The 25760-nt window shown below is 39.9% G+C and overlaps 2 protein-coding genes across 4 annotated transcripts in view; one reads left to right on the plus strand and one right to left on the minus strand.

Annotated features, from left to right (window-relative positions):
• CSGALNACT2 (chondroitin sulfate N-acetylgalactosaminyltransferase 2) overlaps window positions 1-16783 on the plus strand; it is a 41861-nt gene extending 25078 nt beyond the window's left edge. The window contains exons 7-8 of the mRNA XM_046654214.1: window positions 6948-7029; window positions 14437-16783. Of these exons, the coding sequence (XP_046510170.1) occupies window positions 6948-7029; window positions 14437-14729 (375 nt within the window). The 3' untranslated portion in view covers window positions 14730-16783. The remainder of the gene's footprint in view (window positions 1-6947; window positions 7030-14436) is intronic.
• Window positions 16784-24982: 8199 nt separating this feature from the next.
• Window positions 24983-25760, minus strand: part of RASGEF1A (RasGEF domain family member 1A) — a 78682-nt gene continuing 77904 nt past the window's right edge. For 2 of the 3 annotated variants that reach the window (XM_046654334.1, XM_046654332.1), the window contains exon 13: window positions 25539-25654. In XM_046654334.1, coding sequence (XP_046510290.1) covers window positions 25630-25654 — 25 coding nt within the window. In that variant the 3' untranslated portion in view covers window positions 25539-25629. Of the gene's footprint in view, window positions 25655-25760 lie in introns of all 3 variants that reach the window. The other variant, XM_046654333.1, reaches the window with a different exon arrangement.

A 25760-nucleotide genomic window follows, 5' to 3' on the forward strand; every position in this document is an offset into this window, starting at 1 on the left:
AAGGAAATACTCAAACAACAAAAGGATGGGGATATGTCAAAGGGAAACAGCCTGAAAGAGCTGCCAGTGGCAAAGCTGGAACAACTTGAGCAACAAAATAAATAACATAGGACTGGATTATAACCCCAAGCATAAAATATCCATGGATCCATATTGATATAAATAAGTGAGTGAGTAAATAAGTAGGTAAATAATAATAAATGAGTGGATAGGTCCATTTGATTAGATAAGATGAGATAGATTTACATAGGGGGAAAGAGATATCTTCCTTACAGAATTCTAAATAACTTTTGTAGATACTCCCTTTTCCAAAAGGTGGAGCTAGATGACTCACTTCCAGAAAAATTAGTATGGAAAAAGAAAAACTAGCTTTTCAATAGAGAAACCTGAAAAACACCACCTTAAGCCAAGTAATAAAGGTTAACATCACCAGTGTTGTCCTGCACCCCTGATATGATGTAACAAGAAGGGCACTTCACCTCTATGGGCTTCTAAGAACCTAGAACCCCGAACTGATCATGAGAAAAACTTTAGACAAACCCAAGTTGAGGAGCATTCTATAAAATGCCTGACCAGTACTCCTCATAACAGTCAAGATCATCAAAAACAAGAAAGACTGAGAAACTGTCTCAGGAGACCAAGGAGACATAACATCTAAATGCAGTGGTGCCCTGGTCTGGATCCTAGAACAGAAAAAAGGACATCAAAGGAAAAACTGGTGCATTCCAAATAAAGTCTAGAGTTTGGTTAATAGTAATGTACCAGTGTTGGTTTCTTAGTTTTGACAAATTTATAACAACAATGTAAGATAATAACATTTGGAGGAAGCAAAAAGTAAGTGAGAGATAAATGGGAACTCTTTACTATTTTGCACCTTATCTGTAAATCTAAAATTATTTCAAAATAAAAAGTTTATTTATTAAAAAAAATACTTGAAAAACAAACAAAAAGTGCCAAATGGACTCAACATATGAGGGTGAAGAGGGGAATGCAAAAGCATGCTAATATTCGTGTCTGGTTTGGGAGGATGTGGGCAAAGAATGATTTGAATGCAGATTTATTCTAGGTTTTGTGTAGAAAAATAAGCTTAAGTACTTCCACTTCAGATGCTAGTTTCATTTTGTAACCTTTGCAGGTTACTCAGCCTTTCTAAGCTTCAGTCTCCTCACTTAAAACACAAGACAAAAGTTTTCTCTCCTTAATGTTTAAAGATATATTAAAAGTTAATAGGAAATACACTCAGAAAAAAAATAGGTAAAAGACAGTTGATAATAATTCACAATAAACATATTTAAATAGTCAGTCTTACTAAGAATAAATTAAAACAGCAATGCAGTACTTTTTTCTGCTATAAAATCGCTGTTTTTGAAAACAACCGTGTGAGTGAGCCTGGCGGGATGGAGCTCTTCCATCCTTGCGTGTGGTGTGGAAATACACGCCAGTTTTTTGGGTCAGGAGTTGTCAAATAGGTTCATCCCTCTGATCCAGTAATTTCCACTCCCAGGAGTCTCTCTTGAGGAAATAATCAGAACTGTAGAGTAGCAATATGTATAATATTGACGAACATTAAAAGCAAGAAAAACTCTAATGTTAAAATAATATATTGAATTACAGTATATACTGTGGTGAATATTAGATATCAAGGAGAAAATGTTCCTGAAATGTAAATAAGTACAGCAGTGGAAATGTTGTTATAAAATGGGAAATGGCATATATATATTTTAGATACTTTAATGCTAATAACAGCTAATATTTTCATGCACCCTTTTCTACGTGTGAAGTACTATTCTGTTTATCATACATATTAACTCATTTAATCCTTGTAACAACCTCTGAGGTAGGTGCTGTTATTTCCCATATTTTACAGATGAGGACACAGCTGTGTGATTGATGGTTGAGTGCCCACCCAAATGCACAGCTGGTCCGGATGGGGCCAGGAGCCCGGGCACTGTGGCTGCACAGTCTCCACCTCTTATCCGCTTCATAGACTGCCTCTGTTATATTAATTCATCAAATGTGAGGGTCTGTTCTATGGCAGCCACTATTTACCACTGAATAGAACCATACAGCCATGGTTATTCTTCACAAGAATCTTTATTCTGGTAGGAAGAGAGAAAATAAAATCAATTAATAAATACCATGATCATTAAAATAGGCTGAGTTATGAAGAGTAATTAGGTCGTTTCTGGGGTGTGTTTGGTCAGAAAGGCCTTTCTGAGATGGGTTGTTGGAGGGGCCATCCGAATGACAGGAAGGAACCTGCTGCGCAGTGGCTGGGGAGGGCAGTTCCAGGCAGAAGGAACAGAGGGTTTCCTAAGGTGGCTAGAGCACAGCGGGCAAGGGGCACAAAGCTGGGCCAGGTCATAAAGAGCTCCTATAAGGAGTTTGAACTTCATGCTAAGTGTGATAGAAAGCCTGCTAGGGGATTAGATGTGGGAGTAAGGGAAAGACAGTGGCAAGAGGGAGATCAGGACTTCAACTTGAGCATAGTGGGTGTGTATTGTTTATTAGACATGCAAGGGAAAGTGCCAAGTTGTCAGTAGGATTTGTGAGTCTGGTGTCTGTGAGCAGCTGAGGGCTGGAGATGTAGGTAAGGTGTAGGTAGCTGTGTCCCCCACATGCTTAAGAGAAGGACAGATAAAAATGCGGTAAGATACTAAAATTCAGGGATTATGGACAATCCAAATTTCTTTCTATTTTTCCTCAGGGAAAATGCATTGCTTTAAAAATCAAATAAAACCAATGACTCCTTTCCCTAAGTCAAATAATATTTGAAGAATTTTTAAAGAAACTAAGTTATAAATGAAGTCATAATATTTGTAAAATCAGAATTGGCATAAGGTAGAAATGTTAAAGTGGGTGTTTTGTTTTAATGCTTTGCACCAGGGTTATATTTTGACTAAAGAGATAAGAATATTAGAGCCTAGGGGCTGGCCCCGTGGCCGAGTGGTTAAGTTCGCGCGCTCCGCTGCACGCAGCCCAGTGTTTCGTTGGTTCGAATCCTGGGCGCGGACATGGCACTGCTCATCAGACCACGCTGAGGCAGCGTCCCACATGCCACAACTAGAAGGACCCACAACGAAGAATACACAACTATGTACCGGGGGGCTTTGGGGAGAAAAAGGAAAAAATAAAATCTTTAAAAAAAAAAAAAAAAAAAAGAATATTAGAGCCTAGCCTTGGTTTTGCCACAAAACTTATGCCTCTATGCCATGTGCATGGCATTGTTCCAGGTGCTTGGGATATAGCAGTGATCAAAATTAACAAAAAGCCCTGCCCTCAGTGAGCTTTACATTCTAGAAGGGGAAGAACCCCAAACAAAGAAACAGAAAAGGAAAATTGGTACCTCATTTATTAGCTCCAGCTTGAGCTGAGTTTTCAGTGCTGCTTAGTTCATTCTCCGTTTTCCAGTCGGTTCTCCCATTCTGCAAAGCAGCTTTTTCACTGTCCCTACTCCTCTACATACCTGTATATTCCTTATATTCCTGCTCTCTGCAGGAATTTCCATGTGGTTGCCCTACAGATCCCTCAAATTCATCATGTCCAGAACCCAGCTCCACATCATTCCTTTCCTCTATGCCCCCACTCTCAGAGGATTGCAGCATCACATACCTGTTGTTTAGGGTGGCAGCCTGCTGTCATCTTTGGTTAATCCTTCCCTATCACCCCCAACTTTTGCCGATTCAGTCACTTGTTGACTTCTGTCAATTCTGTGTCCTAAATCTTTTTTACATCCATCCAATTTTTTCTTTCTGTACATACCATGATAGTCTATACCACTAGCTTCCCATTCCCAGATTATAACTGTTGCCTCTTAATCAGCCTCCCTGTGTCCCTTCTGGCCCCTTTTTATCTATTCTCTATACTCCAGCCAGAGTGATCTTCCAAAAATATCATCTGATCACATTAGTCCTTCTACTCCGACTCTTCAGAGAATTCCCCTTGCCATTAGGATAAAACTGAAACCACGTGACGAGGTATACGCAGTTCTCTCTGATGTGGCGCTGTAGATCCCTCTAGGCCAGGGGACAGCAGTCTGTGGCCTGTGGGCCAAATCTGGCCGGCTGCCTCGTTTTGTATGGCCCACAAGTTAAGAGTAGTTGAAAAATACTTTAAAAAAAATATTTCATGGCATCTGAAAATTATGTGAAATTCACATTTCAGTGTCCATAAGTAAAGTTTCTTGGAACACAGCATGTTCATTTGATTATTATTAATGACTGCTGTCACACTACAATGACAGAGTTGAGTAGTTGAGACAGAGACCCTGTGTTCTGCAGAGCCTAAAACATTTGCTACCTAGTCTTTTATAGAAGTTTGCTGAGCCCTGGTCTACATTTGTGGGCACTTCTACTTCTGACTCCAATGTTTAGTCCCACCATCCTTCACCCACAGTGTGCTCTCCCATCTCCAGGCCTTTGCACAGCCTGTTCTTGTGCCTGGGACTTTCTCCCAGCACATCTTCTTTCACTTGGCTAACTTCTACTTATCTCTCATATCCCAGCTCCAACTTCATTTGTTCAAGGGAGCTATCTCACAACGCTGCTCTTTGGATCAGCTGCCTCTCTCTCCTTTCTGGCACCCTCCACACATCCATATCCTCACTTCCCAACTCCGACTCCATCGTCAGTCATTATCCACAGCCTCTTTGCTATGCACGCACCTCCTTCATCCCTCACTCCTTCCAGCATTTTGTCTTGGAACCCCAACCTGACTAAGAGCAATTCCGTCTAGGGCCTGGTTCAGGCCACAGAGCAGCAGAATATGGAGAGTGAGGAACACAGCCCACTACGTGACATTGCTTTAAATATATGACCACAGGCCTCAGGGATCACCGGTTGCCCTGAAGTCCTGCACCTTACCCTGATCCACCCACTCTCTGTCTTCCAAGTCAGCCACGCTGTCCATCTCCTCATACCTCCCAGCACCTGTCTCTACTACTCACTCTCCACGTACCCTGCTTCATATTTCGCTTAGAAAAGAGAAGCAGTCAGACATTCACTTCCTCATTCTATCATGAGATCCATCAGCCTCACTGCCTCTGTGTCACATCCTCAGCCTCTCTCCATTCCCATGTCCCTTCATAAGGCTAGTCTGTCCTTTTGTAGTGAACTAGATAGAGCTCATCCCTTGTGCCTAAATAAGGATACCCCTCCAGCCATTCTTTATTCTCTCCTATCCTAACATTTTGCCTCTTCTAGATCATTACTGTAAGCATACAAAAATAATACCATTCATCTTTAAAAAATATAATAGCCCTTTTTTGACCCTGGAGCCTCAGTCTTCTGCTCTTGCCCTTGCTTCCTCTGCTTTTACCACAGTCATTTCCTTAGTGTTTGTCAAACACTCCACGCATGCTCCTACCTCATGTTGCTCTCTGTCTGGAATGATCTTCTCCAGATATTTGCATAGCTCAGTCCCTGATTTCCTTAGGGTGTCTACTCCAAAGTTACCTCCTCAGAGAGGCCTTTTGTGGCCATTATATCCAAAATGGACTTTCTCTCCATCATGCTCTCCCATTCTCCATGTATCACCACCTGAGATATATATTTATTTATTTGCTATTTTCCCATCAAAACAGAGGGTCTGTGATGGCAGGGACTTTGTAGCTCTGTTCTCTGCTGGGTCCCAGCTCCCAGAACCATGTCCAACAGATTAAACACTTCTTGAATCTATGAATAAGATAAAGGAGGTTTATCAGGCTTCAACTTTTACTTGATTCTGGAGGCTCAGTATCATCAAAGCCTTGATCATCTTTTTCTTTTTCTGCTTGGACTTCAGTGGTGACAGCTTCATTTTAAAGCTGGTTTCCCGGGGCTGGCACCGTGGCTGAGTGGTTAAGTTCGTGTGCTCTGCTGCAGGCGGCGCAGTGTTTCATTGGTTCGAATCCTAGGCGCAGACATGGCACTGCTCATCAAACCACGCTGAGGCAGCGTCCCACATGCCACAACTAGAAGGACCGACAAGGAAGAATGTACAACTATGTACCAGGGGGCTTTTTTCCGTTGTCGTAGAAAAGGACTGCAGCACTTCCCAGCTTCACATCTACACCCTACCAGGGTGTTGGCAAACTTATTCTGTAAAGAGCCACACAGAAAATATTTTAGGCTTTGCAGGCCATCCAGTTGCTGTTACAACTACTCCCCTCTACCATTGTACCATGAAAGCACCCACAGACAATTTGTAAACAAATGAGTGTCGCTGTGTTCTGCTAAAATTATTCACAAAAACAGGCAGCAGGCCAGATTTAGCCTGGAGGCTGTAGTTTACTTACTCCTGCCCTACTCCATCCAAAACGAGCAAGTGTCTTTTCTAGTAGCTCTCTCAGAAGAATGAGGGGGCTTTGTTTTCCAAAGTTCCCAACAACTCTCCCCTTTTAACATGTTGGTCTGAATTTTGTCTAATGCCTGTTAGTGAATCAACCCCTACAGTAAGTGAGGTATAGAATACTCATGGCCCAGTCTGAAGCTACAGGTAGAAGGAGCTTCCCTGAAGCTCATGGGCTGCCAGGGGCCAGGCACTTACCAGAGCAAAACTGTATAGTCAGGAAGTGGCCAGGGAGTGGATGCTGGGTAGGCACCAAATAAGGTCTCCTGTGAAGAATTGATCACAGTGTATTACAGTATGTGTTTGTGCAGCTGTTGTCCTCCTAGAATAGAATGTTGCCTGTGAGGTCAGGCAACACACTGTTTGATTATTAGTAGCCTTAACTTGCACCTTGACAGGGCTTGAATTCAACTAAAGTGAAAGTGGCAAGAATTTTTTGCTCATAGCGATTACTATATTTTTGTTGGTTTTGTAAGGATTTAATAATATAAATGCATGTGATCCATTACCAGTCACATAAATGACAGGAAAAAGTATTATTTGGAAAGTAATTTGTTTCATTGTTGATTAAAACTTCTGGTTCTTGAGGGATTAAATTGAACTTTTTTTTTTAACTTAAGGTTCACAAAAAGGATTCTGGCTTTTGGCGAGATTTTGGCTTTGGAATGACTTGTCAGTATCGATCAGATTTCCTAACCATTGGTAAGTATACCTGACATTTAAGGATAGGACTTTACGTATTTACTGCAGCACCTTATGGCATTTTTCTAAAATATCTCAGATTTGAGTGTTTTCCTATTAAATTATGAATGTCTGAGATTAGCTAAAAAGAGGAGTCTGGAAATATGAAAGGCAAAGTGAGTTTATAATTAATGTCTTTGAATAGCAAAAATGAGGTCATAAAGATAAAATAGAAGTGTTAATATAATATTTACTTGTTTCTTTAAAATCAAACCAGTTTTTGAAAACATCTGGCTTGTTACCTATATTTGCAGTTGTTTCAAGTACTTATAAAAAGTCTCTACATAACTTTGGTGTTGTACTCATGGATTGTTACAGCTGGAAGTAATGGTGGATTATCTAGTCCACGGGCTTTCATATTTTTTTATTTAGAGATGAAACCCCCTTTAATGTCTATTGAACTGTCATGCAAAATCCCAGTATTTAAAACAAATGAAAAAACAGCTGCTCTTTCTAGCCGTCATTGAAGTTGGAGTAGGGGACTGAGAGTCACGGGCTTCGTCATCCACTCACTCTCCTGAGCCAAAGATGACCATGAAGAATCTCGTCTAATCTTCCTGCCCCACCCCATCGTCATTCTTACACAGCAAAAAAATAAAGCATCAGAGCATAGTTTAAGAAAGGCTGAAACCTGATTCCATATCTCCTGATTCATTCAGTGACTACCTTTCCACAGCATATTAGAAATATTTTATATATTTTATATATATACTTATTTTTTTATATTTGATAATAGAATATATTTCATATACTTTTTACGTCCATCATACATTCATTTTTATAATCAGCCATTTGTTTTGGAAATTCCTCTACCTTGTCTCTTTATCATTATGACACTTGAATAATGGAAATTCAGCAAATAGCAATAAAAAGACTATTAAATGAAACTAATGCCCTTTTCCCTGACTTTTTGCTTAATGAAACAGTAAGGATATATCACTGCCTTCTGACCTCTGTTATTTCTCGCTGCTTCTTTCTCATTGTTTTCTCCTCATACTCATATTAGACATATGTTGGTGCAATTAATGATGTCCCACATTTCTCTGAGACTCTGTGCATTTTTCTTCACTCTTGTTCCCTCTATTCTTCAGATTACATAATCTCAATTGATCTGTCTTCAAGTTCTCTGATTCTTTGTTTTGTTAATTCAGATCTACTGTTGAGCTACGCTAATTTTTTCTTTGAGTTGTATTTTTTTAACCTCAGAATTTCCATTTGGTTCTTTTTTTATATATAATTTCTGTCTATTAATATTCTCTATTTGATGAGCCATTGTCATTTTACCTTCTGTTACTTCTTTAAGCATGATTTCTTTTAATTCTTTGAACATATTTACAGTGGTTGTTTTGAAATCTTTGTTAAAACCAACATCTGGGCCCTCTCACAGGCAATTTCTGTTGCCTGCTTTTTTTCTGATATATGGGTCACACTTTTCTGTTTCTTTACATGCCTCGTAATTTCTTTTTTGAAAACCGGACATTTTGGGTAATATGTTGTGTCAATTCTGGATATTGATTCCCCCCTGCCTCCAGGGCTTGTTTTTTGTTTTGTTTTTCCTTGTTTATTTACTTATTGACTTCACTTTACTATTTTAGTTAATTCTATCTCCCCACCCTCCACCAGTATGAAGCCTCTCATGTCACTCCTCAGGGCATGTGCACAGTCATCCTGGGATGACACTGGGTTTAGCAGGGCTCTCTTTGTCTCTTTCCATGCCTCTCTCTTGGTATTGCACCCACTTGTTAAGGCTTCACTAATTGCTTGCTGATTGCTCTCTTGTTTTTGACAATGCTCTGGGGCATAAATTGTTCCACAGTCTGACCCTATTAAATTGTGCCCTTTTGCAGGGTAGTTTTTGAGGCAAGTCTTTGAGATTTGTTCCCACCCCACGAGGGCTCTTAGCTGTCACTTTTCCCTGTTTCTCTCTGGTAAACTAGCCAGCCTGCATTTTAGCTTGTTCCTCTAATGGGGCTATCAGCCTCCTCTTAGTTGTTTACCATCAAAATCTCCATTATTTTCAAGAGCCCCTTTTGGCTTGAACTTCTGTACACTCTGTTTCAAATAGTCAGTTCCTTTGGGAAGAGCTTTGGAGCAGTTTGTTCTTACGGATTTCCTCTTCCCCTGGGAAAAATCTCCAAGCCTCTGCTCCAGTGCTGGGGTGGAGGCAGTGGCACAGTTCTATCAGGGTGACACCCTGCTTTATGAGCAGAGTGCTAAGTGGGGTAGAAGGTCCCCCAGTATTATTGGCCTGCCACACCTTAAGTGGAACCTCTACCCTATGAACGTGGGCTGAGTGAGAAAGGGAGCCCCTGCCCTCTCATCAGCACTTGTATGGAATTTAGATTCTTTCATCTGGAGATTCTATTCCTTTCTCTCTTTCCTTTCCTTTTGATCTTCCCATTAGACACGTGTTACACCTTTTGTAGTTGTCCTATAATTCTTGGATATTCTGTTCTGTTTTGTGTTTTTTTTCTTCCTTTGTCTTCTTTCTCTTTGCTTTCAATTTTGGAAGTTTCTATTGACATGTCGTCAAGCTAGAGAGTCTTTCCTCATCCAGATCCATCTACTAGTGAGCCTCTCAAAGGCATTATTCATTTTTATTACATTGTTTTTTATCTTTAACCTTTATTTTTTATTCTTTCGTAGAATTTCTCTCTCTCTGCTTACATTACCCATCTGTTCTTGCATGATGTCTACTTTTTCCATTAAAGCCCTTAGCATTTTAATCACAGTTGTTTTGAATTCCTGATCTGATACAGGCATGCCTCGTTTTATTGTGCTTCACTTTATGGCACTTTGCAGATATTACATTCTTTTACAAACTGAAGGTTTGTGGTAAACCTGTACCAAGCAAATCTGTTGGCACCATTTTCCCAACAGCATTTACTCACTTTGTGTCTCTGTGTCACGTTTTGGTAATTCTCATAATATTTCAAAATTTTTCATTATTATATTTGTTATGGTGATCTGCGATCAGTCATCTTTGGTGTTTTTATTTTAATTGTTTTGTGGCTCCACGAACACTGCCCATGTAAGATGGTGAACTTAATGGATAAATTAAGTTATATGTTTTCTGACTCCTCCACCAACTGGCTGTTCCCCCATCTCTCCCCCTCTCCTTGGGCCTCGCTATTCCCTGAGACACAATATTGAAAATAGGCCAATTAATAACCCTGCAGGATCTCTGTCAAGCGAAAGGAAGAGTTGCATGTCTCTCACTTTAAATCAGAAGCTAGAAATGATTAAGGTTAGTGAGGAAGACATGTCAAAAGCTGAGATAAGCCAAAAGCTAGGCCTCTTGTGCCAAACAGTTAGCCACCTTGTGAATGCAAATGAAAAGTTATTAAAGGAAATTAAAAGTGCTACTTCACTGAACACACAAATAATAAGAAAGTGAAACAGCCTTAGTGCTGATATGGAGAAAGTTTTAGTGGTTTGGATAGAAGATCAAACCCAACATTCCCTTAAGCCAAAGCCTAATCCAGAGCAAGGCCCTAACTCTGTTCAGGTCTGTGAAGGCTGAGTGAGGTGAGGAAGCTGCAGAAGAAAAGTTTGGACCTAGCAAAGATTGGTTCATGACATTTAAGGAAAGAAGCCATCTCCATAACATAAAAGTGCAAGGTGAAGCAAAAAGTGTTGATGTAAAAGCTGCAACAAGTTACCCAAAAGATCTAGCTAAAATTATTAATGAAGGTGCCACACTATACAACAGATTTTTTAGTGTAGATGAAACAGTCATATTGGAAAAAGATGCCAGCTAGGGAGGCATCTGGCTTCAAAGCTTCAAAGGACAGGCTGACTCTCTTATTAGGGGTTAATGCAGCTAGTGACTTTTAAGTTGAAGCCAAGGCTCATTTAGCATTCCAAAAATCCTAGGGCCCTTAAGAATTATGCTAAATCTACTCTGCCTGTGCTCTGTAAATGGAACAACAAAGCCTGAATGACAGCACATCTGTTTACAGCATGGTTTACTGAATATTATAAGCGCACTGTTGAGAGCTACTGCTCAAAAAAAGATTCCTTTCAAAATGTTAATGCTCATTGACAATGTATCTGGTCACCCAAGAGCTCTGATGGAAGTATACAACAAGATTAATGTTTTCATGCCTGCTAACACAACATCCATTCTGCAGCCCGTGAATCAACGAGTAATTTCAACTTTCAAGTCTTATTATTTAAGAAACGCATTTTGTAAGGTTATAGCTGCCACAGATAGTGATTCCTCTGATGGATCTGGGCGAAGTAAACTGAAAATCTTCTGGAAAGGATTTACCATTCTAGATGCCTTTAAGAACATTTGTGATTCATGGGAAGAAGTCAAAATATCAACATTAACAGAAGTTTGGAAGAAGTTGATTCCAGCCCCCATGGATGACTTTGATGGGTTTAAGACTTCAGTGGAGGAAGTAACTACAGATGTGATGGAAACTAGTTAGAAGTGGAACCTGAAGATGTGACTGAATTGCTGCAATCTCATGATAAAACTTTAATATGAGGAGTTGCTTCTATGGATTAGCAAAGAAAGTGGTTTCTTGAGATGGAATCTACTCCTGGTAAAGATGCTGTGAAGACTGTAAAAATGACAACAAAGGATTGAGTAGTACATAAACTTAGTTGATAAAGCAGCACCAGGGTTTGAGAACATTGACTCCAATTTTGAAAGAAGTCCTGCTGTGGGTAAAATGCTATCACATAGCATCACATAGTCCAGAGAAATCGTTCATGAAAGGAAGAGTCAATCGATGGGGCAAACTTCATTGTTGTCTTGTTTTAAGAAAGTGCCACAGCCACCCTGACCTTCAGCAACCACCACCCCGATCAGTCAGCAGCCATCAACATCAAGGCAAGACCCTCCACCAGCAAAAAGGTTACAACTCACTGAAGGCTCAGATGATAGCATTTTTTAGCAATAGAGTATTTTTAATTAAGTACATTTTTTTGACATAATGTTATTGCACACTTTGTAGAGTACAGTGTAATGGAAACATTACTTCTGTCTGTACTGAGAAACAAAAAAATATGTGTGACTTGCTTTATGGCAATATTCGCTTTATTTAGTGGCCTAGAACCAAACCCACAATATCTCTGAGGTGTGCCTGTAATTCCAACATCCCTGCCATATCTGAGTCTGGTTCTGATGCTTGCTCTGTCTCTTCACACTTCATTTTTTGCCTTTTAGTATGCCTAATTTTTTCTTGATAGCTGAACATGATGTACTAGGTAAAAGGAAACTGTAGTAAATAGGCCTTTAGTAACGTGGAGGTAAGGTGTGGGAGAAGAGGAAGCATGCTGTAGTCCTGTGATTAGGTTTCACTCTCTAGTGAGCCTGTGCATCTGGACAGTGAAGTTCATAAATGTTTGTCAGACACTGCCCCCACCTTAGTTGAGACAGGATGGCTAGAGTGGGCTGGAGTTGGTTATATCCCTTCCTCCAGGTAGGTTAGGCTCTGGTAAAATGGTTTTTCCTGAGGGCAGGTCTTGTTAAGAAGAATAGAATGCTCTAGCATGTTTCAAAATGGTTACTTTCCTCCTTCCCCCTGCTAGAAGCACTAGGGGATTTTTCTCCAGTCTTCACTGTGAGAACCTGGTAGAGCTAACTAGAGGTAAAACTCACAAAAATGTAGGGGTCCCCCCCCATGACTGGCCCCCACTGGAGGTTTGTTTTTTGTTTTGTTTTTTTTGCTGAGGAAGATTCGCCCTGAGCTAACATCCATTGCTAACCCTCCTCTTTTTTTGCTAGAGGAATATTAGCCCTGACCTAACATCTGTGCCAATCCTGTATTTCTTTGTATGTGGAACACCACCACAGCGTGGCTGGTGAGTGGAGTAGGTCTGTGCCGGGGATCTGAACCCTCAAATCCGGCCACTGAAGTGGAGCACATGGAACTGTAACCACTTGGCCACAGGGCTGGGCCCCTCACTGGAATTTTTAACTTTCAGACTTGTCTTTTGAGCTTCCATTTGTCAATTACAGTTCAGATTTTCCTACCCCTGGTACTGGTTGCCCCAGAGATTTCTACTTACGAGTTTCTGTTCTAGTAAATTGTCATTCCCACCTGTCTGTCTCTCAAATTTTGAGGGCAGCAATTTACCCTGTGACCTTACTTCTCTGAGGGATCTGAGAAGAGCTGTTGATTTTTCAATTTGTTCAGCTTTTACTTGTTAGGACAGAGTGATGATTTCTAGGACAGAAACTGGAAGTCCCCCGTTTACTTTAAGTATCTACACCATCTCTACTATTAGAAGAGCTTATTTGTGTCTACAAGGAAGAAAAGCCAAGGTGTATCACATAGAGCAATTAATAAAGCCATCTGTTTAAAGTAATGCTTTTCCGAGATCTCAGGATTCTTGTCATCCTATGTGTGTGAAATTAAGTGGCATAGAATTATTTGAGAGAATATGTAATTTGGAAACCTAGCTCTTAATTAAAGAAGTAATTTTTTCTCAGTTTTTAAGACTCTCTTTTCTAGCTCTTAAAAAAACTCCAAATAGTTTGTGTTCATGCTTCTTTAAAAAGTTAATTGTTCGACTTAAACCAATTTGAAAATACTCTCAACTTTATCTCTCATTTCATGTGCCTGCCCACTCCAGTTAGCCTTCTGCCCCATTGTCCCATCAGGTTTGTTCTAAGTCAGGTTATAAGTGATATTTATGTTGCCAGGTCTGCTTGGTTCTTTTAAAGTTCTTAATTGAGCAGTACATATTTGACCATTTTTTCAAGATGCTTTCTTCACCTGACTATGATAACACATTCTCCAGAATTTCTCCCTCCTCTGGGGCCATTTCTAAGTCCCTTACTACTTAACTTTCTCTGCATCTGTTCAACTTCGAGATATTGGCCTTTCTTAGCATTTAGACCTAAGCCCTGTGTTTCTTCTAAACTCCTTCAGTAATTTCATCCATTTCTATGGCTTTAAATCATCTGTGTGCCCTTTCTCAAATTTATTTTTCTGGGTTCATCATTTCTTCTGTTTTCCCTTCTGGAAAGTTTTCTGTGACCCAGAAAACTTGTGTCTCACAGGATAGAAAGAGAACATAATAAAATATGAGTGGGGATGAGATTATGGCTGATTTATATATTTCCTTCTCCTTTATTTGACTTTCTGTAGATTTTCTATAGAACTTGGAAGTTTACAAAGCATTCTCAAATATTTAATCTCATTTTGATACTCTCAATAATAGAGACCTTAAGCTCCTAGATGTCAGCTGGTAACTGGACTTCTAAACCAGGACTTTGGTCCTCTACATCAGGTTTCTTTGGGCTGTACCATACCATCACATTTGAAGCAGAACATTTAAATCTTTATCAGGTTTCACTGTGCTCTGGCTGCCAGGCAGTTACTTATAGTGTCAATTTTGATCCTGCAGGTGGATTTGACATGGAAGTAAAAGGTTGGGGTGGAGAAGATGTTCATCTTTATCGAAAATACTTGCATGGTGACCTGATTGTGATTCGGACTCCAGTTCCTGGCCTTTTCCACCTCTGGCATGAGAAACGCTGTGCAGATGAGCTGACGCCTGAGCAGTACCGCATGTGCATCCAGTCCAAAGCCATGAATGAGGCCTCTCACTCGCACCTGGGAATGCTGGTCTTCAGGGAGGAGATAGAGACACATCTTCATAAACAGGCATACAGGACAAATAGCGAAGCTGTCGGTTAACGTAGTTGTTGACTTATTAGTCTGAACCGAAACCAGCACTATTTATTTAGCCTTAATTCCCATTGCAGATGCAGTGCCTCTTTCAGAGAAGACATGCCTATCTTTTATGTTCTTTCTGATATTACTTCACTTTAGCAGTTTAACTTGATATGAGAAGACAAAGCAAGTGCTTCAATGCAGAGTCTGTTTTGTGAGAATACTGTACTATGACTATTGACAAGTTGAAATCTGTCTCAAAAATAGTTTCGAATTAGTTTCTACCCAGCACCCATGTTCTGATGTGTCCTGGTTGTATGTGGGCTGAGGGATGAAATGTGCTATGCTGATGGTGGGTCAGGAGCATCCTATTCCTGCAGAGAGTGGAGTGTTAAGGATGAAGTGTGTGGACAGAGGTTCTTCACCTGCTGACCACTGAGTCATCCTGCTTGGTTTTAAAATGAAGATCTTTGGTCAACTGCTTGAAGAATCCTTTTTCACTGAAGCAGAGGATAGTTAGATGACACATCTGAAATCCTCAACCAACCAAGAGAAGGAAGAGATAAAAACCTTTAATTTAATGTTGCTTAGCCCCAGGAATGTCTGTTTTAAACAAATGAGTAATAGTAGGAAATACTTAGGTTAGAATCTATGACTTGATTAAAAATACAGTGTGTTACTACTTTATCATCATGTTCAGGATTAGTAGTCAGAGTTACTGTAGACTGGTTTGAATAAACAGAAATCAACATGGAAATTTCCTTAACAGAACACTTAATTATGCTGGAGTACAGGACACTTGGGGTGTCTGGGAACATTAGTTTATGTTAGCCAGAGCCACATCAGGGCCTTCTTGCGGTGGTTCAGAATAGATGAGCATAGCATGGTGTCTTTTGGTCTTTGCTTTGTATAGTCTCATTTAGCATGGATCCATATATATTTATTACCTTTTTTCCCCTAATATGTTAATGTATGCTACATCTATATTTGCATTATTATAATACTTTGAGTTGAAAGAGAGTTTCACTGAAGGGAGAAAAGACAATTTCATGAGGTATACCATAAAATCACACTGATTTCAGAAAAGGAGAGGAGGGGAAGGTAGTCTGAATGGAAATCTGAATTACAGAATATTTTAGAGAAATATATTGCTTGCAGATAGAATGATGTTTTAATTGAGATATAAATTATATATTAATGAGACAAGATGAATAAGAAGTTATATTCAGATAGGACTGTCCTATTATTTATCACACGTGGATCTTTTACCATAGAGTCAATTGCTAGATCCAGAAATTGGAGATATGGTGAAAGGCATGCATAGATTTTTGAACCTTTGGTGTTTAAAAGGGACCTATATTGAATTCTATCTATTTGTATATAAACCCCTGAAAAATCGTTACTCTTTTTGCTCAGTAAATCATATCGTCTGAAATATTACAAATCTCAAATTTCTTGGTGCTATATGAATTCAATTTTACAATAACTTACTAATAATTCTTACAAGTTTTAAGTTGGGGTAGCATTTAGGCTTATTTTTAAGATACATAAAGTTTTCTCTGCAAAATTATTCACACCATTGTCTCCTTTTATATACAATTATTTATTAGGAAGACCAGTGAATTAGCGTATTTAAAGTGAGAGAACCTAACTATTTGCAAAGGTAAGTTGCAGCTTGTTTTTTGACGGAATCAAATGACTTCACCTTTTCTCTTGTGTTTTTTAAACTAGCTTTTAATTTAAAGATGGAAGCTAAGCAATAGAAACAATGCCATGTTTTTGACATTAAACGGTACCAATAAACTATTTTATTACCAAAAGTTAAATGAAAATGTGATAAATTTCTTTCTGTTGTAAGATATCATAAATACAGAAACGTGTATAACATGTAATTGTGTACTTTAAAGAATAATAAAGCCAACACCAGTGCACCAGCTACCCAGATTAAGATCTAGAACGCTAGAGCCGGCCCTGTGGCTGAGTGGTTGAGTTCGCACGCTCTGCTTTGGTGGCCCAGGGTTTCGCCAGTTTGGATCCTGGCCCCAGACCTAGTACTCCTTGTCAAGCCACGCTGAGGTGGCGTCCCACATATCAGAACCAGAAGGACCTACGACTAGAATGTACAACTATGTACTGGGGGGCTTTGGGGAGAAGAAGGGGAAAAAAAGAAGATTGGCAACAGATGTTAGCTCAGGGCCAATCTTGGTTAAAAAAAAAAAAGATATAGAACATTACCAGTGAGAGGCCTCTATGCCCCTACTTGATCACACACCCTCACTCTCTCCATAAGAGTCACTATCCTGATTTTTGTGATAACTTTTCACTTGTTTTTCTTCACAGTTTTTCCAACTGTCTATGTATGTCTTCCCAATACATGGTTTAGTTTTGCCTAGTTTTGAATTTATATACCTATTATTTTATTTTATAGTTTCTAACTTTCATTCAGTATTATGTTGTTGAGGTTTGCTTCAAAACGTAATTTGAGATGTTAATCTCAAAATTAATTCATTTTTATTACTGACTAGTCTTCTACTGTATGAATATACTACAATATTTATTCATTCTACTGTTTACAGTTTGAGTTGTTTGTGATTTTTTGTTGTGTGCTTATTTGCTTTTGCTGTCACAAGCAGTGTTGTCATGAATACTCCTGTACGTGTCTCTAAGTGTGCAAGAATTTCTGTAGGAGTAATAATGCTAAATCATCAGCTGTGTGCATGTTCAATTACTTTCTGAAGTGGACCACCTCCAGCACTTTGAGAAAGTTTACCTTGCATCCTTGGCAATACTTAATTTTGTCAGGCTTATTAATTCTTGCTTATCTAATGGGCTTTAGGCATGAATTGTTATAATTTGCATTTACAGTCTTTTTGCCCATCTTTATCAGTTCATAGGAATTCTTCATAGATTCAGCATACCAATTCTTGTTGGTTAAATGTTTGCAAATATCTTCTCCCAGGATATGACTTGTCTTTCTCATTCTTGATGGTATTTTTTGATGAATAAAAATTAACTTTAATGTGATTAATGAATCTTCTTCCTTCATGTATTCTACTTTTTATTATTGATTTATGACTTTATAATAGGGAAGGATGTCTTAAAGCTATTGTTCTGTATTATATTCTGAATACCTCATACATAACTTTGCTTTTCCCAATTAGGTCTTTAATGTAAGTAGAAGGGATTTTTGTGTATGACATGAGGTAAGGATTGCATTTAACTTTTTTCCAGGGTCACCTGTAAGTCCATATTTTACTCGCTGATCTGCAGAACCACTCTGTCATCCTCAGATGTCCATACATTCACAGGTCTGATTCTGGGCTCTCATCTGTTCAGTTAGGCTTTCTGTCTGTCACCATGCCATTGCCTCACAGTCTAAATTACTGTAACTTTATACAAGTCAATGTCTCTGAGAGTCCACTCGCCTTGTTCTTAAAGATTGCCATGCTTATACATAGCCTTTGTACTGTCATATAAATTTTAGAATAAACTTTCACAAGAATCTTTATGAGTTTGATTGGAATCTCATTGAATCTGTAACATCACTTGGGGAAAATTTACATCTTTATGAAACGGAATCTTCTAATCCTTAAACATGACATAACTATTTGACTCTTTATTGTCTTTCAATTAAGTTTGATACTTTTTTCCCACAGGGGACTTACATACTTTGCATTTTCGATATCACTGTAACTGTCTTTATTTTTATTGTCTATTGCTGGTGTTTAGAAATCAAATTGATTTTTGTGTGTTAATTTTTGTGTTCAACAACCTTGCCAAAAACACTTAATTCTAATAATGTATTTCTAGTTTCTTTTTCATGTTTTCTGTTACATAATCATATCACGTATTTATAAGTATTGAAAGTTTTGTTTCTTTTAAATTTTTGTATCTTTATTCTTCTTGTCTTCCTATGCTTGTTAGGATTTGTTGTGTAGTGTTGACTGAAAGTGATAAGAGTGGGCCTTTGGCTCATGTTTCTGATCTCAAGGGGAGCACACTCAGTGTTTCATCAGTAAGGTATTTGCTGGAGGTGTTTTTGTAAATACCCTTTATCAAGTTAACAAAGTTACCTTCTATTACTACTTGGTGAGTTTTTATCATGCTCGAGAGGGTTTATCAAATACCTTTATTATATCTGTTGAAATGATCATATGATTTTTTTCCCATCTTTGATATGTTAAATTGATGAGTTGATTGATTTTCTGAAGTACCTTTGCATTCCTGGGCTAAACTCTAATCTGTCATGATGTATTATCCTCATCATACATTGCTGGATTCAGTTTGCGTACACACAGACACACATACACATTCATTTACAGACCTGTGTATGTATTTGCATGTGTGTGTGGGTATGTATATATGTCAGGTGTTTTTCATGCATGTTCATGAGTAAGATTGCCTGGGACTTCCCTTCCTCCTCCTTGTTGCACTTTTCTATTAATGTTATACTAGCTTATAACAAGTGATAGGTGTTCCCTCTTATTCTTGTTTCTAGAAAAGTTATGTAAGACTGGAATTGTTTCTTCCTTAAATGAACTGCCTGTAAGCCACCCCTAAGCATGAACTTTTCTATATGGGAGGATTTCTGATCACTGGTTCAATTTATTTAATGATGGTATAACTATTCAGATTTTCTATTTCTTCTGAAGTCATTTTTGATTGAGTTATTTTAGGTAAGGTGCAAATTTCTAGGAACTTATACTGATAAATTTGAAAATTTAGATGAAACTTACAAAGTTGTTTGTGATCTCCTTTTATCTGTGTAATATGTACAGGATCTATAGTGATAGTGCCTCTTTCATTCCTGATATTGTTTGTTTGAGCCTTTTCTTCTTTCTTGATTAGGCTTACCAGAGATTGGCAAATTTTTTTCAGTCCTTTCAAGTAACTGACCCCTGCTAGCCACATATGAGAGATGCAGTTACTTCACATCTCCCCAACACAGTATTTTCAGTGTTTTTAATTTAGACCCTTTAATTTGTGTTGAGTGTGTACAGCTGTCTCATTTTTGGTTTAGTTTATTATCAGGGAAATAATGTTGAGTATCTTCTCATATGCTTATTGGCCATTTGTAATTCTTCTGTGAAATGATTATTAAAATTTTTCGCTTTTTTTAATTGGCTTTTTAAAAAATTGATTTCTAGGAGTTCTAAATTTCAGATATGAGTCTTTTGTCAGATTTATATATTGCAAATATCTTCTCCCAGGCATGGGACTATTCTTCATCTCTTAATGTTATTTGTTAATAAACAAAAGTTCTTAATTTTAGTAAAGTCTGGTTTATCAATTTTCTTTCTTTTATGGCTAGTGATTTTGGTGTCCAATTTAAGAAACTTTTGCCTACTCCAAAGTAAAGAAAAATTTTCATTTTTCTTTTAGTTACTTTATTGTATTACCTTTCATATTTAGATCTATGATGCATCTGGAAATAATTTTGGGTATAGTGTGCAGTAGGAGTCAAGATTCATCCTTCAGAACTTCTTTTAGGGAAGATCTGCAGATAGCAAGCTCCATTTTACTTTGTAAATATCTTTGTCTCATTTAAAAAATATTTTTTGAAGGGTACAGAATTTTGGGAAGTTTTCTTATCTCTGTTCTATATCACTGTGCTATGTCTGTGTGCAGATTTTTCTGTTACACTGATGCTGCTTGAGAATCTTTGGGCTCCCTCGATTATTGTCTTCTGTCAATTCTGAAATTCTCTCAGCTGTCAGAGTTTCATTGTCTGTGCCTCATTCTCTCTCTTTTCTTCTGTAACTCTGATAATAAGTTAAACCTGTTGTAACCTCCATCTCTCTCAACCTGTTTCACATTTTCCAATCTTTGTCTTTCTGTGTTGCATTCTGGTATTTCTTCAGAATTTTGACCAAACAGATTTGGGAAAAAAAACACATAGAGCATCTAGGAATGAAATCAATTTTAAAACCCAGCAGGTGGCTTTAACAGAAGATTAGACATAGCTAAGGAGAGACTTTTTAAACTAGAATATAAGTCAGAATATTTGCTTCTGGGTAACTTAGGGGCAGTACCAGTTCAGGGCCATGTTAAACTAAATTCTCAGCTTAAAGTTTTTTGACCAGTGTGATTTGTGCTGCAAAACTTTGTGAAACTCACTGACTTATGGTTACAAATTATCAGGGGTAAATTTTTTTCCACCTGCAGTGCCAAGGTTCAAAACAGGCAATTTTCCTTATACCCCTTGGTGGGGTTGGGTGCAGAGCATTTTACTTAAAGTTCATGGTTAGGCAGAAGAGTGTTTCTTTGGGATGCCAGCTTTATGGGTTAGGGTCTTCCATTTGATCTCTCAGCTTGAGCAGGCCCTGAACTGTCTTCTCTATCTCCCTTGCTTGTGGACATGAAAATGGAAGCTCATGGTCCCTGCCCTCAGGGCAAAAACAGACTTCAGAGCTTCCCTGACTCTCTGGGTTCCTGCCTTCACTTGGATTTTTAAATTTTGCGTAACTTTATCAGTTGATTTCAGCAGGTAAGCACTCACTCTTTCATGCTGCCAGAAATGGACAGGTGCGTAACTTACTATCCTATCTTCTTGATGACATTGATCTTCGACATCTTGCTGAAGATCCATACCTGAGAGTTCTGGGTGTGCTGGGGGTAGATATTTGTGGGTTTTTTTGGCAGCCCCTCACCTTACTCAAAGTATCGTGACTTCCTTTTTGAGAATAAAGATAGAAAAAAAATGCCCTAAAGTTACCAGCCTATAGATGGATAGTAAGTTTTTCATTTAGAAAGTAGTTTTGAATCCCAAATTTGTGGGAATTTTTTTCCCATTATGTTTATATGCTAGTTAAATTTAACACGTGCTTCTTTGGTAATATTAGCATATATTTGTATCGACCAGGACTTCAGTTTTTCCTTTGAGAAGGGGACTTATAATCCTTTGTTTCACTTTTCCCAGAAGCTTCCACTCTCTGCAGGAGAAGTGGCATGTAGTTTCATCAGGGTGCCACTGTGAGGATACAGCTAATACTGACTACTTCTACTGAACCAGGCGCTGCACTTTCTGCCATGTAATGTTACAGCAGCCCCATGGGATGGAGTATTGTGAGTCCATCTTAATCATGAGAAAATGGAGGCTTAAAAACGTAAACAACTTGTCCAAGTGTACCTGGCTGGGAACTGGACACTAGGACTCTTAGGCTTATCCTGTCTTGCCTCCCTGGGGAACAACGCATATGTTTGACATATAGGTATAGTAGGTGTATATTTCATAAATAATCTTGGTTTTGTCACATAAGTCTCTAGGCCTTAGTAGAGATCCTCAGCTTATCTTGCTGTCACATCTGCTGCTCTAACATAGTATTTGTTCCTGAAACGTGTGTGAAGTGAAAGGTAGCATTCAGTCATCATATATGGTGCTGTGAGGAATGGGACACCATGCTGGTCACTGGCCACATAGCTATATGACAAGTGGCTTCTACACACAAAGAGCTGAGACTCCAGTGCATGAGATAGATGCCAACGGTGTGATGTGGAAGGAGGGGCAGGGCCCAGAGAAGCACAGAGCATCACTCACCAGGAAGATATCAGGAGGCTCAAGGAAGGAGTTGTGAGAATGGAATCACGAATATTAGATGAGGTGCATGAGTGTGGCATGTGAGTTTAGTAGGCCTGAGAAGTAGAGAGCACCTGGGAGAAGGAGGCTGTGAGGGCAGGCAGGCAGCAACTCCTGCAGAACCTCACCTGCCAGGAGAGTTTCTCAAACTTACCTGGGCTCCCTCGTGTCTCCCATTCAGCAGGTCTGCAGTGAGGCCCTGAGAGCATACATTCTGAACAAGTTCCCAGTGCTGCTGCTGCTGCTGGTCTAGGACCCACACCTTGATAAGCACTGCCCTGCAGAGACTACCCTGTGGGTGAAGGAAAGTGCCACATCTAGCCAAGCAAGCTCGCCTCCCACTCCTAGCCCAAGCCCTGCGTCCAAGGCACAGACCAAATAATGCACTGCCCCTTCTTCAGATGAAGTAGGTAGAAATGTCCAAAATTAACTTTAAATTCAATAGCATCCTTAATTTCCTGGTAAAGACCTAAGAGGTATTGTCATTTACCCAAAACTCACACACCCTAACAGGTGTCCTCCATTTGCTCCACAAACACCTGAGCACCTATTGTGTGTCTTCCACCCACTGAGGTACTGGAGAAGCACCAGGTGACAAAGCCCTGCAGGCCCAGCTGCCTGTCCAATGCTGTGGCCACTAGCTATTTAAACTTAAAACCTCAGTCACACTGGCCACATTTCAGTGCTCAGTATCTATATGTAACTAGCAGCTACTATACTGGACGGTGCAGATACAGAACATTCCATCACTGCAGAAAGTTTCCTGTTGGACAGTGCTGGTCTAGTGGGCATGACAGACACTGAGCACATTAAAATTGGGTGAGTTAGCTCTGAAGGAGCAGCGCAAGGTTGACTGAGCTGGAGCAAGCGGACCTCATCTGGCCTGGGCGTTGTTGACAGGGTGGTGGTGAGACAGACCAGAGAGAAGTAGGTGGGAGTTCAGCTTCCATTCTAATATCTTGCTGCTTTTTCCTTCAATTCCACAAGCTCTCATGTGCCCCTCACCAAATCTCTTTTCTTTAGTGCTCTTCAATGTGACTCATTACAACAAAAAGAGCCCCCTCTAGAACTGCATTCTGCAAACTGCTCTGCAGAAAGATGTCAGCAGGTGCTCTGCAATCTTCCCTGGCCCGGGAGGGAAGCACAGTGCCCATGGACGCTGAAGGTTCTGATTAGTCTTACAGTAAAGGAACCTTTACAATCTTGTTTAAGTTAGAGGTTTCCCAAACTCACATGATCACGTAATACAAACAGCCAGTGACATCTTCTTGGATCTTACTTTGAGGAAAGCAGGACTAGAATACGCCTCTTGTACAGCTTTGTCTATTTTTGCATTGTTTATTTAAAAAGCCCTTTGTGAGCATGTGTTGGGTAGATGAGGGTTTCTTGCTCCTTCTTTGAAAGGCCATGGTTGGCCTTGGCAGTCTCATCCTCCTCGTTGGCCCAGGCATCCCTGCGACTCCTGCCAGCACCAGAGCCGTCCAGCCTCGCTGGCTGCACACAAAGAGCAGGCACTCGAGGGGAGCAACATGTTCTTTTATTGATGTAAGTACATCCAGTCACACCAACAACTGACATCCTGCGTTATGGTACAGCTTTATACTCAAGTTCATCTTAAAATACCGAAACATCATAATTTAGGGTATGTATCAAATTGGGAAAATAAAGTAGCAAATGCAGACACTGTGTCAGGTAGGTACTAGAACTGATGACCCGGTGAAGTGCACACTGAAGTGAAAGCTCCTTAACGCATGTACAGGAAGTGTTCTAACATTGTATTCCAAATATATATTCTCAAGTTTTAAGACTTTCTTTATCTCAAATACATAAACAAAGCAATATGTACCATCAATATACAATATGTACTATCTAGAACATCTGAAAAGTGCAAAAACACTGTGACAATACAGTGTAAATATTCTTGCTCCACCCAGGGCTGAGGGCATCAGCAGTGGATCACGGAGCCACCTCCTTCCAGAGGCCTCACCTTCACATCTCCAGGCTCTCCTAGGAGCTTTGGGAATTAGCAACTAACTGACCCTCCTCAGCCAGGCCTCCCAACTGAAGGCTTCTGCGGAAGCCAGGCATGCGGAGAGAAACAAGGGTGAGGTGCGGAGCTCCAGATCTGCTTGTGCAGAACGAAAGCCCCACTGTGAGGGAGGGAGAATCAGCATGGATTGCTCACCTCTGACTTTCAAGGGAGCAGAGCTGTCACCTCCCACAACCAGGAAGTCAGACAGCAAATGGAGTGTACTCCTCGAGTTTGGGTGTGGAAATATCTCCAAAGGTCGGGCAGTTTTATGTGAGTGGGCTCCAGCAGTTACTGGCCTGGCTAATTTTCTGTGTTTCAGATTCCATAAGGGGAGCCCCTCACCCAGAGGGAAGGAGGGAGCAGTCCACCAGGATACTGATTTGAGTGTTGCTTCTTTTCACTTTGTACTTGGGTTTCAAAAACGACTTTAAATGTCCCCATCCTCAAGTCTGCTTTGTATTCTCTTCATTACAGCTAAGTGTGTCTTTCAGTTACAGCTTGGAAAAATGACAATTGCACAACTCCCCCCCTTACGTTATTTTAAATTTTTTCTTTTCCTAAAATGTAGTTGAAGAACCATTTGCCAGACATATTCCAACAGAAAATATGCTGCCAGGTGTCCCCCTGCCCCTCCCCAACCCCCTAAATCCCTGATAAAGGAAAATGAAAATGTAAACTTTGGAAAAGCCATACTCAAGGTTCACTTCCAGAAGTATGCAAATGAGACCTCCTGGCCACCCAAGCCCTTCTTGCTGGAGCCTCGCTGGCCTAGGCTTTAAGGGCAGGCACCTTGTGGCCCAGGGCAGAGCTTTCCCGGCGCCTCCCGGCAGCACTGGCTGGCTGCAGGCCAGAAGAATGGAGTGGGGACCAGCCCTCCAGCACCCTCTAAGGCACTAACCCCGACATCAGAGACACTGGCTGGAAGGGCGTCCGAGCAGGCAGGGCTCTCGTTGGTTTTGGTTGGGTTTTTTTAAAATATCTTTTCGTAAGATGTTAATAATCAAAAGTATAAAATAAAAATCTACATTTCATTAGAATAAGACATTATCATGGATGCCATCTCCCATGATACTCTTTTCCCACCCCTCCCCAAAGCAGGGCCCTGCCCTGTTATTTAAAATAAACACAAAAAAAAGCTTTGTAAGTGCCAAAGGTTGATGCATGAAATAATTACCTTTTTTTTTTTTTTTCATAAAAGTTATATACAAAATGGACCCCAACCAGTGAGGCCTCCTCATCTCAACCCATATCAATCAAGATTAAAACTCGGTGCATGTGTGTGCTTCATCCAGCGTCTGCAGGCTGCATCCATGCCTTCAGGCTCTGTTAAGGAGAGTAGTCCTAAAGGACCACAGGAAATGGTCAGGTAACTGGCAGGCCCTTTCCCTGAGCAGGCAGAGGGCAGGCCTGTGCTCTTATGGGAGGGCCTGGATTCCAAGAACCGGCC

This window comes from Equus quagga, chromosome 2 (genome assembly GCF_021613505.1).
Source record: "Equus quagga isolate Etosha38 chromosome 2, UCLA_HA_Equagga_1.0, whole genome shotgun sequence".
Lineage (NCBI taxonomy): Eukaryota > Metazoa > Chordata > Mammalia > Perissodactyla > Equidae > Equus > Equus quagga.